Raw genomic sequence first — 20,361 nt, 5'->3', positions numbered from 1 at the left:
CGTCTATCTTCACACTTCTCGTGGGGACTGGGGGTTGGGGGGTGCGCGACCCGTTCAATTCGTTTCTCACGTCGGTGGGCGGTGCACGGACGAGCGTATAAGCGACTCCGACTGTAGAGAGAGCGGTACGCGGTACCACCGCACGCGCGGCGTCTTCGCCAGCCGGGCATGCGGAGGAGCGCGAAAGCGGAGCGGCGAAAGCGCGCGCGGCGCCGCGAGATTTCGCCCCCGTTTCCACCACCGCCGTTCCCGTCGTCGTCGTCGTCTTCGCTTTCGTCCTCTTGCTCCTTTCCGACGGGTCCTCGTCCGCCACCGTCGTCGGCTATTCGGCGCGGTAGCACCGGAGTAGAGTCGCGATCAACGACTGCCGACGACTACCAACTACGTCGCTGTCGTTCCGCTCGACGCGCGTGAATCGTGACGCGCGCGACGCTCCGGAGTCACGGCCGACACGTTCGTCGATAGGGCGCTATCGCGTGCCCTCGCGCCCATTCACGCAGTCACGCATGCACGCACGAACTCTGCACGCTTGCGTTCGTAGTGCTTCGCGTGTTCGTGTTCGTTCGTTCGTACGTACGTACGCTCGGTGCTCCCGCGGCTCCCGCTCGCGGTCAAGAATGACATATCGCGACGCGCGGGTGACGCGCGACGACCACGCACGCACCGGGAGGAGCGTCGTCGAGCGGGAGCAGCGCGACCGCGACGGTTGAAACAGGAGAGAATCCTGAAGTGGAACCCACGACCCACGTCGCGCGGAACCGCGGAACGTTTAAGCCCGGGCTCCGGTCGGACGTCGGACGATGGCAATCTCGAATTGGATGATGTGGGGTAGGAGCCTACGCACCGGCCGATCTCGTCGAAGTGCGTGTGCACGGCAATTGCAATTGATAATTGAAAGTCGATCGCGCGACGATACGTAGCGTTCACTCCGACGCGTCTTGATTTGTTTTCTTTGATTGCAGGCCGCCAGGACGAGGACAACTGCGTGCAGCTCGATCTGTCAAGAGGTTAGTAACCTAACCTGCCTATGCCTACCCGCGGTCGCGGATCTTACCCTCCTCTCCCTCTCCGCCGACGACGGCCGTTTGGGACCGCCTCGCAGCCTCGCACTTCCGTCTATTTATTTACCTTTCGCCTGGCGAGCACGCAATGTTGCGCAACGTCGCCGCGCGACGTCTCGGTCCCGAGATCGGCGACCGGTTCGCGCTGCGTGTTTTTAACGGCGAAAAATGCCGATACCTTCCAACGATATCGAATGATACGAATCTCTTGCCATTCGAGAGTTTAGAATGTATTCATATCGGCCTGAACTGAAAACGAAAAAGGTCAGAGAAAGAGAGACGGTATCTGGGGGACCAGTCAGTCGACTCTGCTTTAAACTTTATTATCCCGTTTTCAGATCAGTCCGTATGACAATATTGCGCAATTATTTTAGCTGGTCTTTCTTTGCCTGAAAACAGGCACGATTGTTATTTTCTTTCCTTACGAATTGTTTACCAGAAGAAACACTTTATGTTTTGTAGGATTAAAGGAGAACGTTAAGGAGGTCTTGACTAATCTTTGCCAGCGGCACAATGTTCCAAGCGTAAAGAAGCTAGCGTATCTCAATGCTATTGTTAAGTTGATTAGCGAAATTGACGCGCCAGATTATGGATATTCAGCAGAGGATCTGTTCTGTTGGTAAGAATCCACTGACGACTAGATTTATCAAGTCTTAAAGACTTTGATTGTCAATTACCGATCGTAACAATGTTTTTTTTTACAGTTTACGCGTGGCGCTGGTCCACGAGGCGACGCAGGTGCGCGCCGCCGCCTTACGGGCGGTCCGTTACATGCTCAAGAAGGAGCAGGATGTCGTCGCGATCAACAGGCTGCAGTACCCGTACTTCTTGGCGCGTAGCATGGACGTTAACCTGCGTAACGAGATGGAGAGGATACAAGCTCTCCGACTCGTCAGGAGGATCCTGGTATTAGCCCCCAAGCATTTTAGTTCCGTGCTAGCGAGATCCCTGATCAGTTTAACGAATGGTGGCATAGAGGAGAGGGATCGTGCATTTAAAGCATTTCTAGCGGTCCTGTGCGAGTTGGGTGTCTTGAACTCGAATCTGCTGATAAGCTGCGGCGGCGTTGGTGCGCTGGCCAGGGCCGCGATGACCGGGCAGAGTAGTATCGCGGTCGAATCCGTCGTCGGGGTGCTGCTGCGACTGCTGAATAATCCCGATACGCGCGGCAGCGTCTCCCTCCTGTGCTTTGCCGCGCCCTACTGCGAGCTCCATTCCTTGAGCATGGAGAGAACCAAGGAAGAGCGCGAACAAAGATTCGCCGCCAGTAAACTAGCCCTGCTGAGCATCCTGCGCTCGTATCCGGGCGTCCTTCACTTCTGCCGACCGGACAATAATTCGGGTCTCAAGGCCATCGCGGATATTCTATATGTGGACCAATTGGAGGTGCGCGGCGCCGTTCTGGAATTACTATACGAGCTACTGGACCTGCCATTGCCCACGTGGACCGATGAACCAGACGTCGCGCTGGCCGCGGTGGATCCCAGCAGATCGCGGGACTCGTGGAAGCTGTCGGAGGGCTTTGTCGCCGCCGAAGGGAAATTCATCCTGCCATCCCTGTCGTCGCATAGTCCCAACATCACGGAGATACACTCGGCGTTGTTGGTCTATGTTCTTCTGGAATGCGGTCTGCACCGAGCCCTCGCGGAAACCATTGTCTCCAGCGACACATTTATCTCGGTGCGCGCGGCGGTACTGCTAGGTGCGTTGTTGCACCTCGCGCATTCTCTTCTACCATCCGAGCTCTGCGACCTTACGCCGCCATTGCCTAATCTATTGGAGCACGCGAGTGCCGGTAAGCATCAGGCATTAGCGGCGGTCACCATTCTCGAGCGAATGCACACCATGATGCGACGTAGGCCGACCCCGGCGAGTCTCTTCCTCGATCGTATCCTTCAAGCAGGCACCTGGCTACGTCCGATTCTGCCGCGGCGTCAACGGCCATCCGGCAGGCACTGGCTGCGAATTGGCAGAGAGTCGCCGATCACGCCTCTGCTGAAGGATGCGCAGGTGCTCAGCTCGAAGGACGCTCTTGCTTGGAACTGGCCAGTGGTGCGGGCGATTCTACGATCGCGCGAAGATGCGACGCGAATCCTTCATGATTCCGATCACCGGCTGTTCATGAAACGACTCGTGCGTTACTTTAAACCGTCGTGGAACGGTTACAGCAGAGTCGAGCTGGGCACGAGCGCAACGTTGGCACGCGAGGCGACTCTCGCCGGCTGCGATTTGTTGAATTGTTTGTTGGAACTGCATGAACCGGAAGGCGCGCGACTGCTCAACGAGCTGATCGAAGACATCGCTGAGCAGATCGGCAACATTCGCACCGCCGAATCTGCGCACGATTGCCTGTTCTCGCCGCGTCACATGTCCACCACGTGTTGCCAGAAGTACTTCCTGTTTCTCGGTCAGTTGAGTCATTCGGCCAAGGGCACGGTGGTTCTCAAGAGTTTCAACCTGCTGGAGAAGCTGCAGGATCTGGCGTTGGCCACTAATCACGACTGCTACGTCAAACTGATCGTCTCTAGCTTGGATTACTCTCGGGACGGTCCAAACAGGAAGGTTCTGAGCAAGATCATCTCCGAGGCGACGTTGTGGAGCACGCGCCTCTACACCACACAGTTCCTACGGCTGATTCTTCGTGCCAGAATGACGGATGCCGTACGCTGGGCAATGACATTGCTAGCGGACCGATTATCGGACAGCTACACAGCCGTGGCGTTGGCCGCTCTGGAGGCGCTGCACGAGGCCTGCGACGAAACCGAGTACCTGGAGGCATTGTTGCAACAGGGTGGACAGTCACGCGATTGGGACAAGTGGTTGCAACATCTGGGCGACAAGGGTTATTTATTGAAGATCCGACTTTATTCTCTTCAGCAAGGTTTCGCGAGTCTCGCCGCACCTTCCGAGGAGTTGGAGAAGTGGATCGGGCCCGGTGGTTTCGCCGAGCGATACGTGGGTCTCGTGGAAGGGGAGATGCACGATGCGTTGACGTGTCGTCAACGCGACGAGACCGGGAGCTACCAGAGAAGGCCCACCAGCGACGTGGTGATGACGCCGCGGGATATCTACGTGCCGCCGCATCTGATCGGTCAGCTGGCGCAGCACGATCTGGGGATGCAATTACTGTTACGTCGCAACGTGATACAGCGTTTCGCTCGAGTGTTGCAGCGATTCAAGCTGGAGTTTGGCGGTCGCGATTCAGAGTCCAACTCGCGAGGTACCAGAACAAATCGTCTCGCCGCTATGGCAGCAGCGACGGCAGCCTCCGCTGCCGTCGACGATGTCTGTATCATGTCGGAGGAGTCGGGAACGGATGAAGCCGTCGAACAGTGCAGCCGCCTCGAGACCATCCCCGATTACGAAACGGTGGAGAACGAGACGCGCGATACCACGAGTCAACCGCGAACGGAGTCACTGATGGAGATTCGTCGTAAGACTAGCGTGGACGATTCCAGACACACTACTCCGGAGCGAAGCTGGAGGCTGGAGACCGAGTCGTCGCGCGACGACCACTTTGTCGGCCCGAACGGCGGCATTCTCAAAGTCAAATCGGCTCTCTGGGCTCTCGGCCACGCGGGCACGTCCGTCGCGGGCGTCGAACACTTGAGCCATTTGGGTATCATCGAGATGATTACATACATGGCGGAAACGTGCCCGTATTACTCGGTACGCGCCACCGCGATGTACGCTCTTAGTCTGATCGGCACCACGCGAGCTGGAGCCGACACGCTGGTCAACTTCAACTGGCCGTGCGTCAGGCATCGACGCGGTGACAACTGGCCCGTGGTACCGCCCTCGACCCGATATCCTATGCCAAGTCCGATTCCTGTGCAGCGACATCACCGTAGCCTCAGCGACGGCAAACCGGAACTGCTCGAGCCGATTGTGCGCCGCACCAGGAATCGATCCGAAAGCGCGGCCACGGATCTCGAGGCGCGACGATACTTCCTTTCGTAAGTGAATCGATTAAAGACGAAAATACATATCGAGAAAAGATTAAAATCATTTTAATCTGAAGTGGATTTTCTAAATGGAAACTTAATTGTCGAAATATCATAGCTTAAGAATTTTTTGACTTTTATTTTTACTTAAAATTTGAAGAAAGATAATGTTGTGTTTTCTTCTGTTTTTCAGAGAGAGAGGCGAAACCCCGAGTCCTGTTTCAAGTATTCAAAGACTAAGCCAACAAGATGCTGAAGGATATGCACGATTACGTAGTTTACAACGCCATCGCAGACCGAGTTATTCTCAAAGTAGTTTAGAAGTACGTGAAAAATCATCCCTACACCTTTGGAAACACGATTCAACGGCGTCTGCAAAAAAAACAACACGATAGACAACAATCGATTCTTTTTTCTTGCAGATGTATAGTTTAGACGGCCGTCTCTCGCTGCAGAGTCTGTCGGAGTACGATTCATCCCGCAGCTGGATTGCGGAGAACGCGGTTCTCACACCGACGCCACCTCCTCCGGAGGATGACAACGAGAACATGTTTTACATGGGTGTCTGCCTGCCGAGGAAACTGCTCACGATCTTCCCCGAGCCTCCTCAGCCATCCCAGCCAACCATTCTTGAGGATAGTATCAGGTCCGAGTTGGAGACGACAGAGATCGACGAGGAGTCCAGTTCGGAGTGCGACGCCGATACCGAGCATTGCCGCACGTGTCTCGTTTGCTATCACGGCAAAAGTGGCAAAGACGCTGGTACGGAGCAGGATATGAAATTGCGAAGGTAAACGAAAACGCGATCTTTTAGCAGAGTACTCGTACGTTAAAGGTAGAAGATAAATATAGTTGAAATGCAATGAAAAAATCGCTTGAGAGGTAGAGAGAAAAATAAAATCAGGAGTTTGGAATTATAGTTCTTAATTAATGCCAATTAAGATGAAGTACTTTTTTGTTGTTTTTTTCACGTCTAAACGTGAATGATCAAAATGTAACGAAATTTTACGTTGTATCTAATTCGGTCATGTTTGTACAGAGAAATACTTAGACACACTCAACGCCTTGCAAACCCAGTGTGGTATCGTTACAGTCGTCAATCGTTACTTAGACTGAGACAGCGGTATCCCGAAAAATTTCAGGTATCGTACGTTTTGTTCCTTCCGATGTCTCCTACATGCAGGAGTGTCTTTTACGCATGTTCGCTTTTTGTAGGATACCTGCTTGTTTTCGGACGTAGCTGCTCGCCTGGGCAGCGGTACGTACAGAATGCCAGCGCGGCGATTTCTGCAAGAGCTGTTTCTAGATTCTCCATTCGATGCGGTAAGTTCTTTCCGACGCACGCTCCCGTGTGCCGACACTCGCGTAATCGCATGATTCTCGTGATTGCTTAGCGTTTGCGTCAGCGTTATTTTATAGTTGGAGCAACGGGTAATCGGTTGAAGGAATCGTTAAAAATAATAAAAGCTCGAAGAACTCGTTTCTAAACTTGTCATTAGCGTGACGATATTTATGAGCCAATAACTATATTAAACCTGTCTATTATCAGTTCTATTATCAGCTTCTTCCCGCCCTCTAGATTTACTTACACAAGTATTATATACTTAAGAAAATTAAGATATATACATGAGCCTCCCTTTTTCTCTTCGATTGCAAGATAACTTGTGATTTTGCAGCTCTACGTCGAACCAGTCAACATCCTGAAGATACCGATTGGCACGGAGGAGAATCCTCTGCAATCACCTGTTCCTAGCTCCGAGGCTAGCCCTCGGCAGCAGTCTGTAAGTCCCACGGAGGGCAAGATTAACGGAAGACTTACTCTGACTGAGATACAAACGGCGCAACTGGCGTCGGTTGCCGAGGAGGGCTCCTCGACCGGTGGCGACGGCGGCAGCAGCGAATCGTGCAACGCCGGACATCAACGTAAAAAGAAGCCTCCGGAGGTCGTGCGTCCGTCGCAAGAGCGGCGCACCGATGAGAAAATCATAGCCGAGATCCTAAAGCCAGAAGAGCGAATACGTTTGTCAAAGAGTTCCGATAGGTCTTTAAAAGTATCAGGTACAAACACTGCCATCAGCCTTGATTCGTAGTTTCGAATTCACGATCACGACTGCGCGCGTGTACGTACGTGCGTGTGTGCGTGCGTACGTGCATGCGCGCGTATGCTGTGTGTACATATTTTGTATTAAAATGATAATGATATATATAAAGATAATAAATGACACATATATATATATACACATACATACACATACACACACTGCCGGCAATCAGACGTATCCTTACGTATATTTCAAATGTTTCTTATTCTTGCGCGCCTCGCGTCTATCTCTACATAATTATTCATTAATCCTAGGATTACACATGTTTTTGTACACTCTCTTGGAGACAGCCGAATATTTTTATCACACGGGTCTCGTAAAATTGCAGACTTCTCAGCGGAATTTTTTTCCAGAGAGAGATTCCAGACATAGAATATGATTATAAAATCAAAATTCAAGTCTGTTTGTTAAATTGTAAAATACAAATGTAAGGAGAAATGTTCAATGTAATAATGACTTTCCCAAGTCTCTGTTCTCAGACTTTTGTGTGTAGTCCGCGGGTTGATGACCGATTAACTCGTATTTTATATATCTGTATCGTATGTCCCGTTGTAATATATTGCATTATTTTTTAATGTCGCAATCGAGACTTTTTCTTTGCGAAAGATGCGACGAGAGACCGTGTAACACGTTGCTAGTTTTATACTTAATATTACAATTTCATTTCTATTTATACGCATTAATTTATGTATCATGTATACGATGAAAAAAAGATGAAAAAAAAAGGAGCAGGATGTGTGGAATATCAACAAATGTCTACGTATCTCGCATCTCCCCTTTTTTCTCCACCCAGTTTATCATGTTCCCGATTCCCGCCAATTTCCTCGACGTTGCCGGTCGAGGCACCCCGTTATTGACGGCATTGACGCTACCGCCCTGCGTTCTTCAAGAAATCCGCTAGTCGGCGCAGCGATCGTCCACCACGAATCTCTCCGCTCCGGATGTCACCGATCATTCGCATCATCGTGCGCCGTCCATAATCATTTGTCGAGGAGACAAACAATAATACGGGTTCGCTAGCGCGAATAATCCCGATGACGATGACGGCGAGCTCGAAGCAAGGTTCCAAGCGGTCGAAGTGGGCCCTAGACTTTTCGCACAGGTACGTAACCTAATCGGAGCGGATTTTATCCGGAGTACACGTGTCGGTTTAATGTATTTCGATCGCCGACGTTGGACAGCCACTCGCGTATTAAATATTAACGTTATATAAAATATTAAGTACGCGCCGCGTCCGTTCCTTCCAACTTTACCCTCTGCAACTTTTCGTGTGATTTCTCTATCTTCTCGATCGAATCCCCGAATATTATTTTACCCTCGATTGAAGGACGCTGCTGGACAGAACAGCAGCCTTCCGCCTTTCTGGCGTTTCACAAGTGATTATTAATAAACGAAAAACGTCTTCGCAGAACGAAACAGGAAAAAAATGTGGAGATACCTTCGCCACCAGGTTATACACCTACCGGTTCCCTCTTTCACAATGTGGAGTACATGAGGGAGACCGACTCCAATCACCTGATAATAAAGAAGTCCTGGGACCTGGCGTTGGGGCCCCTCAAACAAGTACCTATGAATCTGTTTATCTTGTACATGGCCGGTAGTTCCGTCTCGATATTCCCCATCATGATGGTCGGGATGCTCATCATCAAGCCGGTCAAGGCGCTGTTCACGCTTCAGCAAAGTGAGTTGATCTGAAATTTGTCAAGCGTAAATGCTCAACGCCGTTCTATAATCACACACTTCCTCTGCTCAGCGTTCAAAGTGATCGAAGGTACACACGCGTGCGGACAAAAGTTCGTGTACTTCCTAGGACAGTTAGTGAATATCGCGTTAGCTCTGTACAAATGTCAGTCGATGGGCCTGCTACCGACGCACGCGTCCGACTGGCTGGCGTTCGTCGAGCCCCAAACAAGAGTGGAATACTCCGGCGGGGGTTTCATGTACATTTGATGCAAAGGGGTCGGTCAGGCGGCATTGTAAGTATTCGGCATACGCGCCCACGTGAATTATAGCTAAATTATACTGTAAAGACATGCGTGTCATGCGTTTAAATATTGTTTATTAAAATAAAAGTATGGAAAAATAAGTGTGGCTTATGTCTCTTTGTACATTACTTGAATACATATATACAGACATATGAGTATATCGATGAGTTTCCTTGAGAGATATAGCTAAATTTTTACATTTACATCGTATCGATAATGGTATACGTTCCGTCTTCTAGTATTGGAAGGGGTTCAGAGGAGATATACGCTACGCTACGGCTTCTTTTTATTCTCCTCTAGAAACTGAATTACTCGCTGATATAGTTTCGATGGCTCATCCACTCGTGGCACCTGAAAAACCGTGGAAAAAACAATTCAGCTTCAAAAAGTTGCAAAGTATTTATTAGGAACTTCATGTGGCGTACTTAACACTTTACGTGATTTTCAATTTCGGCTGATTCGAAGGAGAGACAGCGAATGCGACGGATAACGGAACAAAATTGAAATATCGTTGCTTGCATGAAGAAAGGAACCGATAGCGACTTACGTATATTTATTTTGTTATATATATAAATCAATCAAAGTTGCAAGAACGTCTCTTATCTTATCGAAACCTGCGTACCTCATAATTTTGGGCTATGTATATTCCGGCGTATACTCCAATGCTCAGACTGATCTGCAAGTCATTATAACGTTACAACGCGTTTTCGAAATCACGAGTTTTGTTTACATACCAGGAACCGGAGCATATTGAAGGTTCTCAATGCAGGCTTGTCTAACCCGAGAATCTCGTCCGCGCTGACACTCGCGAAATACCCAAACATTCAGACAGAAGTGCACTGACGTATACTCGAGCATAAAACACGCGTGAACATGATCAGAAACACATGAAAAGCTAGTCAAGAGTCGCTGGTTACTTTCGTGACAGGAAGTACGGTTTGGTTTGTAACTAGGTCTAGTTATTTCCGTTGCTCCAGAGCCGTTTTAACCCAGAGATCGAGAGAACGCGCAATTTTATGAAATTTTACATTTTTTATTATATTATTTCAATATTTCACTTAACACGATAGAGATTAAATAAATCAAAATATATTGGTACACTTCTAACGAATCTAATAATTTTATATTTAAGTAACATAAAGACTGCTATATAAAATTGTAGATGAATAGTGTTATTACATGACTGAGAAAATATTGCATATAACAGAGTTATTATTGGATTTTATTACGTACAATTTGCCTTCAAAATATATGTTTAATTTTATGTCAAGAGTAGTAACGTGATCACAAAGACAGAGAGGAATCCTTATAGCTTATAGCTTGCTCTAATAAATTTGTAAGGATTTTTCATAGAGATATATATAATATGATATATAATATATATATAGGCCCGTATTCTCAGATCACTTTTATCATAAATGCGCGCAATTAGTATATAGTTTACGTTACATATACTATAGAATCTCAGAAATAAATGCGCACATTTTTCGATAAAAGTGAATGAAGAATACGGGCCATAATCTATATAATTCCTTAAAAGAAATTATTTCTCGCGAGAGATTTCGTTAAAAGGTGTAGCAAAGTCAATATATCGCTTAATAAACTACGAAAGTAAGACTTTTATCATCTAAGGTTGCGTTCGAAAACCACACTCTTAGCGCAAAGAACGTGCTCCGTCCTTGTTCAACTTTCTGTAAGTAACAAAGATAGAACGACGCTCGAGCGTTAAGAGCGTGGTTCTGGAACGCAGCCTAAGAAAGAGATTTTTTGTCGCGAGCGACGTATTAGTGATGACTGACAAACACAGAAATTCTAAAACAATCCAAAATAGTTCCGACTGATTTGGAATGAAAATCAGAGTAGTACGAAGATTCAAAGTTTAAAGCTAAGAATTGCAAATATGAATTCGTGTGTATGTATGTGTGTGTGTGTGTGTGTGTACATGGTGTATGTGTACGCGGACGAATGACCTAATAGCCGTCCTCGTCATCTTCATCCATGGCGAAGTCACTACCAACTCCAGAGTCCGGCACGTAGAGAGGGCTGCGAAGCAAAACGGATAAATTGCATTACAAAGTTAAAAGAAAAAAAAAGGGAAACAACGTTCTAAAACCTTGTTCTAAAACCTACTTTATCGCTCTGCACGTGAAAAATACGATGCGCTTCAGCTTTTTGTTGTAGAAGAAATAATTGAAGGACCACAGGCATCCGTCTTCCCCAAAGGGATCTGACGCAAAGTCTGGATTGTAACTGTAAAGAAAGTTTCTTTCGCATTATTTCACATTATTCTTACTTAAAAAAAAATCTGCACCGTACTTGACATCAAAGGACGAAATTTAACTCAATGTTTAGAATTATGTACGTTCGATTTTTTTGTTTGACATTAAAGCAAGACGATCGCTAACAGCTGAGTGTTTACCTGTAAATATCACATCCGTGCAACGATATCTCTTTGTCAACGGCCGCCCAAAGAGCGGAACGTAACGAACGATAGTGCTCGCCCGCGGTAGCGTTGAGATTACCGTCGACCGCATTCATCACCCATTGGAGACTTGGCTCTTTGCTGAACTCGTGGCTCTTGGCGTCCGAGAAATCGTAGTCCGGATTAAAGGTTGAATTTAACGTGGCGATGAGATAAAACAACGTCTTCCTGCTGATTGTGTCGCATAGTGGACCCTCTTCGTCACCGGAAACGCTGCGACTGCGCATCGAAATGACAGCGTTATCAACTTATGACCAAGTACGAGCGAGTAACGAAATCTTATCTCAAAAATTAAGCGTAAATCAAGTTAGCTGGCATTAAACCGACCGAATGACATAAATTTCTGCGAGTACTGTGTTTAACGACAGATATCTCCCCCAAGATACCTCAAGCATCCCTGAGCCGGAGACGTTCCCAAGAATGTCTGCGGTGGTGATAAAGCTTGCAGATCGTGCGGCGTACCTCCCTGCTCCGCGTTATATCGTTTGTACAGCTGCTTGTCATTGGCCGTCATTTTGCAGGAGTAACTCTCGATCCTGCAACGACAAAGATTAATATGCGATGTAAATAATAACGAGACGACTCAAGATAAGTGTATGTAGGATCGATTAAAGATAACAAGGCCTGTGTTTGATTCGCGTTACCTCCCAATTATCTTGCTATCTCCAGTCTGGATGGACAAGGCACTGTTTATAGCTTCCAACTGCGTATTCTCCAGCAACTTCATCCTGATGACAGTAGCGATCTCTCAGATTACGCGAAGAAACTGTGGCTCCTGCCTTGGAGATCTGGAAGGTGTGTTGCGTTCGGGACCCCCTTGGCTGGGTTTGCCCGCCTTACAACGTTGACATCTCGCGACGGGTCCGTCACGAGTCCTCGTTGCTCGCTGTTCAGGCGAATTCTAGATACGTTTGCTCAGATTGTCAACCGTTCAGCCGTTCAGTACAAGCGAAACGTCAGGAAGCTTCTTTGACTTCGTTGGCTTATCGGATCGTTCAGCATCTCTCTTATGTGTATGAAAATTCCTTTCCTTTTCGAGTGCACGAGATTAATTGTCGACGTAGTGGTCTTCCCGGTTTCCTTGCTGTACTTGCACATTACAGATAGCTAATTAAGGATTTGATTGAGAGGGGGAGGTGATCAAGTTCCAGAGCGAGCTTGGCGAGCTCGAGATCAAGGCCCTCCGCTCCCTGGAGGAGTCGCAGGCGAGTACTTGTCCTACGTGCGCTGCCCGCTACTTGACAAAGTCAAGAGAGAGAGAGAGGGGGGCAGAGAAACGAATACACGGGATGCAAGAGCGAGAGACCGAACGATGACGCGACGCGCGACGTGACGCGACGCGAATCCACCGATAAACAAAGGTGCGCTCGCCTCTCCTTCCTCGAAAGGAGATTCGGCTCGGGGAAAATTATCGTCTCTTCGGCGAAGGCCGCGCGAAAAGGAACGAACGAAGGCACACACTCACACCGCGCGCGTACGCACACGGAGCACACAGGGGACGCTTACACACGGTGGCTCCCGGAGTGACAGGAGACGTCAAATCTCAGCCTCGAGCCTCGAGAACGCCTACTCCGCTTCTCGCGCGATGGGAAAGGAGCGGCAGACTGCAGAGAGGGCGAGATATATATATATATATGTATATGCCGAGAGAAGACACAGTGCCTCACGCGTAGCGTCCGCTACTGACGATAACAATCCATAATCACGGGCATTGTCGCTCGCTGCTGATACGTAGTATCACGGTCACTGTCGGAGAATTAATCGATGCGATCGCCTCCTCCACCTCGTTGAAGCGCGGTGGCACTTTGCCGATCTCGTCGAACAACCCGTCCCGCACTCGACCTTCCTTGCGCGCGAGACCCCGACCAGTTTACAAACTTCGATCTCCAATTGCGTTGCGACTCGCGACTCGGTGTCAGCCCGCGTTCACCGCGCACGTAGAGTCCGTGGAGACGCAACGGCACGTATGTATGTATGTGCGAGCGCGAGTTCGGGTGAGTATCGCGCGTATGTATGTATGTATGTACGTGACAGAAATAGCAACAGTCGGAAGGGAGAGAGGGGGGATGTATCGTATCCCTTTTTCTCGCTCGCGCGCGCGTCTTCGACGTCCCTTCGCTCTTCGTCTCGTTCGCGCTCGTCGCGAGACTTGGCGGGACTGGAGGCTGGAGGGGGGAGGCACGCGTACGTACCAGCCAATCGCGTTACGTCAGCGACGCGCACGTGTGCGTGACGCGTCCGCGGCTCCGCGCGCGCACGTGTATGTATGTGTAAAGACCGTGACCACCGTGACCAGAGTTCGTCTCTGTTGTGTCCGAATATCGGCCCCGCGCTCTCTTGCACTTCCTGCGTTTGAAATGAGACGACTGTATGTATGTACGTATGTACATACGTTAAAGCGTCAAATATCGGCAGGGGGGATGGGGGAGACGACAAAGTCCAATTTAAAAATGAAATCCATTTGAACCAGAACCACTTCTTTATCTTCGCGACGTCTTATTTAATTTAATAGAATTTTTTGAATTAACGTAAGCGTAAATTAAACGATATATATTGTTACAGAAATAATAAATGATGCGTCAGAGATCGAAGATTTAAGTAATGGGTGTAAAAAAATATTTAAATATTTAACAATCTGTCCTAACAACGAAATATTATGTAATTTATTCTAAATTTCCGTTCGATGTTATTTTAAAACACCTTTTTTGTGTATATAAAACATCCTGCGTGTATTACATGTGCATGTGACATATGTGTGCGTGTATGTATGTAAACTGTGGCGCGCACGTCAGGCTGTATTCTAAATTCTAACCTCGCAGGATCAGCGCAGGATCGTGGAATCGATTCGGGATGGTGTGACAACTTGCAGACAGAGGCTTAAAAATTGATTTAGTTAAAATGAAACGAAACAGCGACTATGTGGTCACGGAGCACCGCGATTTACAGGTTGGTCAAGAAAAGCGTGATTTCTCGTGTCAGAAATATCGACTCCTGTCGCACCGGAGAAATGATTGTTTATCCCCTTTTTTGATGTTTAGGCCAACACCATGGCAGTGGACGCGACAAGTACGTACGTTCTGTTGGCCGGGTAAGTAGCCCTTAAAATCAACGATTACCTGCGACACAGGTATTCATTAATATTTACTAATTTGTAAATAATTAGCCGAGTCTTCAGTAGAGATAGATTATCTCAAAGATTTTCTTCAAACTCATGTGTTTTATGTGAGAAAAAGATTTCAATTACTTTGTTTCTATCCTTCAAATGACCTGCTGTTATTGTTCCTAAAAATGCAAAAATTATCTGTATTCTTGTTGCCTCCTTTATAGACGTAGATACTTGGGGGTGAAACATTTGGACGAGGATGTAAACACAAAGAAATTCCAGCGACAAAGCAAATACGAGGTTGGCTCTGCCGAATGGAACCCGTGCGACTTGAATTGCCACTTGTGTGCAATTTCTGTAAGATCTCGCATATCTTTTATGTAAAAATATGTGCATATGTATTGCCATTTAAATTTATATTATTAGATGAACTCTAGGAAGAAAAAATATATAAAATAATTTTCTTTTAGAGCAACACGCGAATCGAAATATTGAATTTCAATGGAGCAGGAGGATACGAGTTACAAACTATGCTGAGCTTGAAAGCCCATACGCGGGTAGTTAGCGATCTGAACTGGCATCCCAAAGAACCAGATATCATTGCTTCTTGCAGTATCGACACGTTTATACATATCTGGGACATAAGAGATCAGAGAAAACCATGCGTGTCCCTGTCTGCAGTTGGTAAATTAAAAGACGTACCTGGATGATTCTTTGTTAATTGAGAAAATAAACGTTTTTTGCCTTTTTCTTAAAGCGGGATCGTCCCAAGTACGTTGGAATCCACTGTCGTCGCATACCTTGGCCACGGCGCACGACGGAGATGTCAAGATATGGGACCAGCGGAAGGCAACGAGCCCTGTACAGTACATAACGGCTCATTTGACAAAAGTAAATAGCTTCGTTACAAATGCATAGCGTAGGTCGAGTGATTTTTATAAGAAAGTGTCCAAGTCAAAGTCAAATTTTAGATACATGGTTTAGATTGGTGTCCCTTTCAACAAAATCAATTGGCAACATCGAGTCAAGACTGCACCGTCAAGATCTTCGATATTTTAAATCCGCGCAGGGCCGAGAGTATTTTGACGACAAATTCTCCTGTATGGAGAGCAAGATACACGGTAAGAACACAGATATGGAAGAGTTTTTATTGCGGCTACTCCGTATGATGCGTCATTCGTAAATTTTTATACAGCCCTTTGGGGAGGGTTTGGTGACGATAGTGGTGCCGCAATTACGACGTGGAGAAAACAGTCTTTTACTATGGAACACGTCAAACCTCAGTGCGCCAATATATACGTTTGCGGGCCACACGGATGTCGTGCTCGAGTTTCAATGGCGGCATCTGAAACTAGGTTGTTATACAAAGTATTGAAAGCATATTATAAAAAGAAATTATAAAAAGTATATCGCTACAACTCTATTCGTATTTGCTTGTAGAAAACAGCGAATTTGAACTCGTTACATGGTCCAAGGATCAATGTCTGAGGATATATAAAATCAGTCCATTCATAAAGAAAGTAAGACTGTAACTTATCTTTCTCACAATTTTGTGAGTTATAACAAATGCGAACAATAAGAAATATTTTTTATTTTCAGTTATGTAGCAATGGTATGGACGATGGCCTGTCAGTTTATAGCCAGTATTCCGAAGAGAACAATTTAAGTACGTAGGACGTTGCGGTATTTCTGTGATGAAATTTTTTATATACAAGAAATCTCTTTGTAGGAACCTTGCAGTCCGTCCAAGAATTGCAGCTGAACACTTCTCAGAGCGAGCCTGAGATAAATTACATTACAACCAAAGTAGATGAGCCTGTGCCGCAGTCTGAAACGATCAGCCTCCCGGACAGTTCCAAAAAAGTCTCATCTCCCACTCAGCCAAAGAGTTTGCAGCAGGAATTTTCCCTGATAAATATGAATATACCAAATATAGAGGTAACGTTGCTTTAGACACGCGAGGTACGAGGTACGCGATCGATTTGAAACAACTAACTGTTCACATTTCGATTCAGGTGAATGCGATGGACGTGGTGGAGAGGAGCTGTACGATAACCGCGTGTACAAAGAACTACAATGTGATATTAAAAGTAAATTTCCCCGTTAATTATCCGTGCAGTGCGCAACCGACGTTTCAGTTTTGTCCCGGTACAACTATCGACAATACGACGATGACCAAGCTGCTGAAGGTTCTCGTGCAAACCGCTCAGCATCGCGTCAAAAAGAATAGATCGTGCTTGGAACCGTGTCTCCGACAACTGAATTTAACTTTGGAGCAAGTAAGCGGATCTCTTCTCTTCGAATTAACGTAGCGTTCGAATAAAAATTTTGATTTGTGTCGTGCTCGACAGATGTGCAAGAAGGACGAGGACGAGAGCGGTCATTTGGTGTATCACATGCAGGATAACAGCAATTTCCTGAGTTCTCCCAATATCTGCGCGAATTATCAGGACTCTTATATACCGTTTCCTAGAACATCCGGCGCTAAATTTTGTTGTGTAGGTGCGTGTACACTCTACGTTTTTTAACTTTGCATTTTTCTAATCGCTTTCTGGACAGGTATCCTCGTTTGTTTCGGCCGTCCCTCCTACGCGAGAAGATCGTCAATGAAACCAGGAGATGCGACACCCAGAGCACTGTCCGCCCTGGACAATAGCATCGGTAACGGCGAACCTTTCATGCATATGTACCGAAGTTCCTACGTGCCAACTAACGATAACATGTCTATCAGCTCGTATTACTTTCAAGATCGTGTAAGGAATATTTGAATTGATAAAAATAAGAGTACATATGTTGTGTGTTATAATATATACGTTATCTATGTAACTACAATTCTATCAGCAGAAGGACCTTCGACGTGGATTGCACAGCACGGGTAGAATGCATGATCGTTCGTATTTCAAGAATTGCCACCCGATGGTTATGATATACGATGTTTCGTCATTATTCTTTGTTAATAAGGAACTCGCCGAGAAATATACGTGAGTACGACAATTATATTATGTTGTTTAAGCGTTTTGTAAATGTATGAAAATATTTTATTACTTTTTAGAATCAACACTGCTGACATTTCGGCCATGTATAAGCACAATGCGAACGTGGCTGCTGCGGTGGAAAGGCCCGACTTAATTCAGACTTGGTGTTTAGCTGGTTTAATCATTTCGCAGCCACCGTCCAATACTGAGCAGAACTCTTGTCAATCGGGTCATTCTCCCGATATCAATGCTCCATGGCCCCTACATCCCTGGGGCCAAAACTTAATTCATTTCTTGTAAGTAGTGCTCTTGATTTTATTACTATATTATAATAATTAAAATTATATTCAGAAAGATGATATATCGAATTCAAATAATATTAAATCGAATAATAGAATAATTTTTAAATTAATAGTTAATTTTTGACATATAGACTTTAAAAAAGGATTTATTTGAAAATAATTCAACTTAGATATGCGATGTCTTCGTAGATTGTTGGTCATCTTAATTGTTGATCGTAACATATTTACTCCATATATGTAATTACTTTTGTATTTAGAATACAGCATTACGCTAAGCAGTCTGATGTTCAAATGGCTGGCATGCTGAGCTGCGCACTTAGCTACCGATCCGAGAACACCGATGCTTCGCAAACCAAGTTGACTAGCAAATCTGTGAACGTCAGTGTAAGTATGCAATTTGTGCGAAAGAGCAAAAAGCGCAGGTTGTGTGTCACTTGAAAATTTTTTCTCACGAGTACTCACGATGCGGCATTGACGCGACCATTTGTCCCGTAAACTTGACGAGAGAAATTTAATGTACATTACATGTTTACCGGTCACATTTTCGCTTTCTATTCTGCATACGCGTGTCCCGGTATTTGATAAGAATGGAGATTTTTATGCACAGCACAGTGTCCCTTTCTTCCGATGCATGAGAGAATATATGACGGTTTTTTTTTTTTAAGTGATGTGTAATTTGTATAAATGTTTGATGTGCGAATACGGCGGTACAGTATGCATATTTAATCACAAATAATGAACCACGTGCGATGATTAAAATTTTAATTTTTCATGCGTTATCATATAATAGTAGATATCATATTGTATCGGCGTATATCTTCATTTTTATATTTTCCAATTATATACATATCGCTGTTAACGATATAATGTTACGTTTGTTATAGAGGCTTTCCATAGGAAAATGGTGGTTAAAGGTAAGATCTCTGAGTTTGGTTAAAACAAAATGTTTGGAATATTGGATTTGGTTTTTAGGATTCTCTATATAATCAATATCTTGTGCTCGTTTCTCAGCATCGGACTGAAAGTGTTACCACTAAATGGATTTGTTCACTAGAATTGAAGTAGATACGAATTTTGCATTACATATTTGTATGGACGCGATTGATAAAAGAAAAAGGAAAAATAACGTGTATAGTAACACATTATTTTTTCGAAAGTAACAAATTGCAATTAGTGGTTAAACGACATGTGCTGTTTGTCATAATTAGTTATACGTATACTTCATATAAACAAGTGATCGTCATCTCTCTATGAAGAGAATTCATGTAGAGAGTAGTTTCATTAATAATAACACATTACGACCGACTTGTGTAATCGCTAACGTTAATTGCTGTGTGTGTGTTGTATATCGTGTACGTGTGTATTATATAATTGTATATGGTTGATATATGTATCTCAACTGTGAATCTGTTCTATTCAATATATCCTTGCAGCCTGGTGGTTCGCCTTATCACACAATACATTTGGCAGATACCACGTTAGAGGGATGGAATTTTCAGAATCTGAAGCAACACCGGTCAAACTCATGGTCGGAGTCGTTGGATGATTTGAAAGTCATTCAAGACAGCTTTGGGGATTCGGCGAAAAATATTAAGTATGTTTCTTGCACTGACGCGTTTGGGGGATCGTAAAGAAAGATGAAAGCTATTTTAAGTATCTTCTTTCGAAATGCCTTTCGAAATTTCTGTGCTTGCGGGAGAATATTTTAGATTGTAGTATTAATCCTGAATATCTTATGCAGATTGTTTGATGAGAAATACACGGCGTTGTACGACGGTTACAAGAAGGCGTACGCTGAGGCGTTACACAGGTGGGAGTTGTTGGACGCTCGGGCACAAGTGTTGAAACACCTGAGCGCGTCCTTGATCGACGTGCAGAAGGACGTCGAATTGCAAAACGAGTGTCGAATCTGCGGCAAGATCAGCCCAGGTCCGCAGTGCGCTAATTGCAAGGGGTTGAGCTTCCAATGTATCGTTTGTCATGTTACAGTCAGAGGTTCGTAGCTTTTTGTCTAAACTGATTCGATAATAGGTATTTTAATTATAATCTTAAACAAACTTAAAAGTTTTGTTTTTGTTGAAAAATCTAGGTGCAAGTAATTCTTGCATGTTTTGCGGCCACGGTGGACACATTGAGCACTTAGCGGCGTGGTTCGCTAAAGAGATAGTATGTCCTACGGGCTGCGGTTGTCATTGCTTGCAGGAAAATTCAGTGCTATTTAAGATATAAGGTAATGTAGACGAAATTGTATATAATCATCATCTGTGATAGCCATTGTTGCGAAAAAAGAATAAATTTAATCATTGATCAAAGATGAATAAATCAAAGATGACAAAAAATTAAATATTTAAATGATTTTACGGTATTAAGGCATAGATTTGAGCTGAATTAGATATCTACAAATTAT

General features: G+C 45.6%; 3 protein-coding genes and 1 pseudogene across 6 annotated transcripts; 3 read left to right on the top strand and 1 right to left on the bottom strand.

The window, feature by feature from the left end:
* Positions 1-4: 4 nt before the first annotated feature.
* Positions 5-7,837, top strand: LOC112460745 (rapamycin-insensitive companion of mTOR). The gene is made up of 9 exons (XM_025025562.1): positions 5-861; positions 963-1,007; positions 1,524-1,680; positions 1,766-5,017; positions 5,199-5,328; positions 5,428-5,795; positions 6,045-6,147; positions 6,221-6,328; positions 6,682-7,837. The coding sequence occupies exons 1-9, from the start codon at positions 801-803 to the stop codon at positions 7,093-7,095; spliced, it is 4,638 nt and encodes a 1,545-aa protein (XP_024881330.1). The 5' UTR covers positions 5-800; the 3' UTR covers positions 7,096-7,837.
* A 184-nt stretch (positions 7,838-8,021) lies between these two features.
* LOC112460751 (ER membrane protein complex subunit 4) lies at positions 8,022-9,193 on the top strand. Its single transcript, XM_025025576.1, has 3 exons — positions 8,022-8,209; positions 8,517-8,788; positions 8,861-9,193. The coding sequence occupies exons 1-3, from the start codon at positions 8,142-8,144 to the stop codon at positions 9,055-9,057; spliced, it is 537 nt and encodes a 178-aa protein (XP_024881344.1). The 5' UTR covers positions 8,022-8,141; the 3' UTR covers positions 9,058-9,193.
* On the bottom strand, positions 9,150-13,634 carry LOC112460757 (annotated as a pseudogene).
* Positions 13,635-14,324: 690 nt separating this feature from the next.
* Positions 14,325-20,298, top strand: LOC112460747 (GATOR complex protein WDR59). 4 transcript variants are annotated; one of them, XM_025025570.1, is made up of 20 exons: positions 14,325-14,520; positions 14,613-14,662; positions 14,902-15,034; positions 15,148-15,361; positions 15,435-15,568; positions 15,649-15,798; positions 15,873-16,032; positions 16,118-16,197; positions 16,277-16,343; positions 16,407-16,615; positions 16,693-16,956; positions 17,029-17,179; positions 17,237-17,430; positions 17,522-17,658; positions 17,730-17,948; positions 18,212-18,338; positions 18,839-18,868; positions 19,388-19,548; positions 19,696-19,949; positions 20,044-20,298. In XM_025025570.1, the coding sequence occupies exons 1-20, from the start codon at positions 14,473-14,475 to the stop codon at positions 20,181-20,183; spliced, it is 2,922 nt and encodes a 973-aa protein (XP_024881338.1). In that variant the 5' UTR covers positions 14,325-14,472; the 3' UTR covers positions 20,184-20,298. The 4 variants fall into 4 exon arrangements, with proteins under 4 accessions (XP_024881338.1, XP_024881337.1, XP_024881339.1 ...); XM_025025569.1 differs by having other exon boundaries at positions 17,519-17,658; XM_025025571.1 differs by lacking the exon at positions 18,839-18,868 and having other exon boundaries at positions 14,326-14,520; positions 17,519-17,658.
* Positions 20,299-20,361: the final 63 nt, after the last annotated feature.

The sequence above is a fragment of the Temnothorax curvispinosus genome, unplaced genomic scaffold (genome assembly GCF_003070985.1).
Source record: "Temnothorax curvispinosus isolate PA1 unplaced genomic scaffold, ASM307098v1 QBEX01010790.1, whole genome shotgun sequence".
NCBI classification, from domain to species: domain Eukaryota; kingdom Metazoa; phylum Arthropoda; class Insecta; order Hymenoptera; family Formicidae; genus Temnothorax; species Temnothorax curvispinosus.
This window is presented reverse-complemented; position numbering and strand designations above follow the sequence as displayed.

Bases quoted from the DNA above. Each gene is read 5' to 3' on its own strand.
- LOC112460745 (XM_025025562.1), top strand. From the start codon at position 801: ATGGCAATCTCGAATTGGATGATGTGGGGTAGGAGCCTACGCACCGGC. The intron at 1,008-1,523 runs GTTAGTAACCTA...TATGTTTTGTAG, and splicing joins GCAGCTCGATCTGTCAAGAG to GATTAAAGGAGAACGTTAAG. The intron at 5,018-5,198 runs GTAAGTGAATCG...TCTGTTTTTCAG, and splicing joins GCGCGACGATACTTCCTTTC to AGAGAGAGGCGAAACCCCGA.
- LOC112460751 (XM_025025576.1), top strand. From the start codon at position 8,142: ATGACGATGACGGCGAGCTCGAAGCAAGGTTCCAAGCGGTCGAAGTGG. The intron at 8,210-8,516 runs GTACGTAACCTA...ACGTCTTCGCAG, and splicing joins GCCCTAGACTTTTCGCACAG to AACGAAACAGGAAAAAAATG. The intron at 8,789-8,860 runs GTGAGTTGATCT...TCCTCTGCTCAG, and splicing joins GCTGTTCACGCTTCAGCAAA to CGTTCAAAGTGATCGAAGGT.
- LOC112460747 (XM_025025569.1), top strand. From the start codon at position 14,473: ATGAAACGAAACAGCGACTATGTGGTCACGGAGCACCGCGATTTACAG. The intron at 16,957-17,028 runs GTAAGCGGATCT...CGTGCTCGACAG, and splicing joins TGAATTTAACTTTGGAGCAA to ATGTGCAAGAAGGACGAGGA. The intron at 18,869-19,387 runs GTAAGATCTCTG...ATATCCTTGCAG, and splicing joins TAGGAAAATGGTGGTTAAAG to CCTGGTGGTTCGCCTTATCA.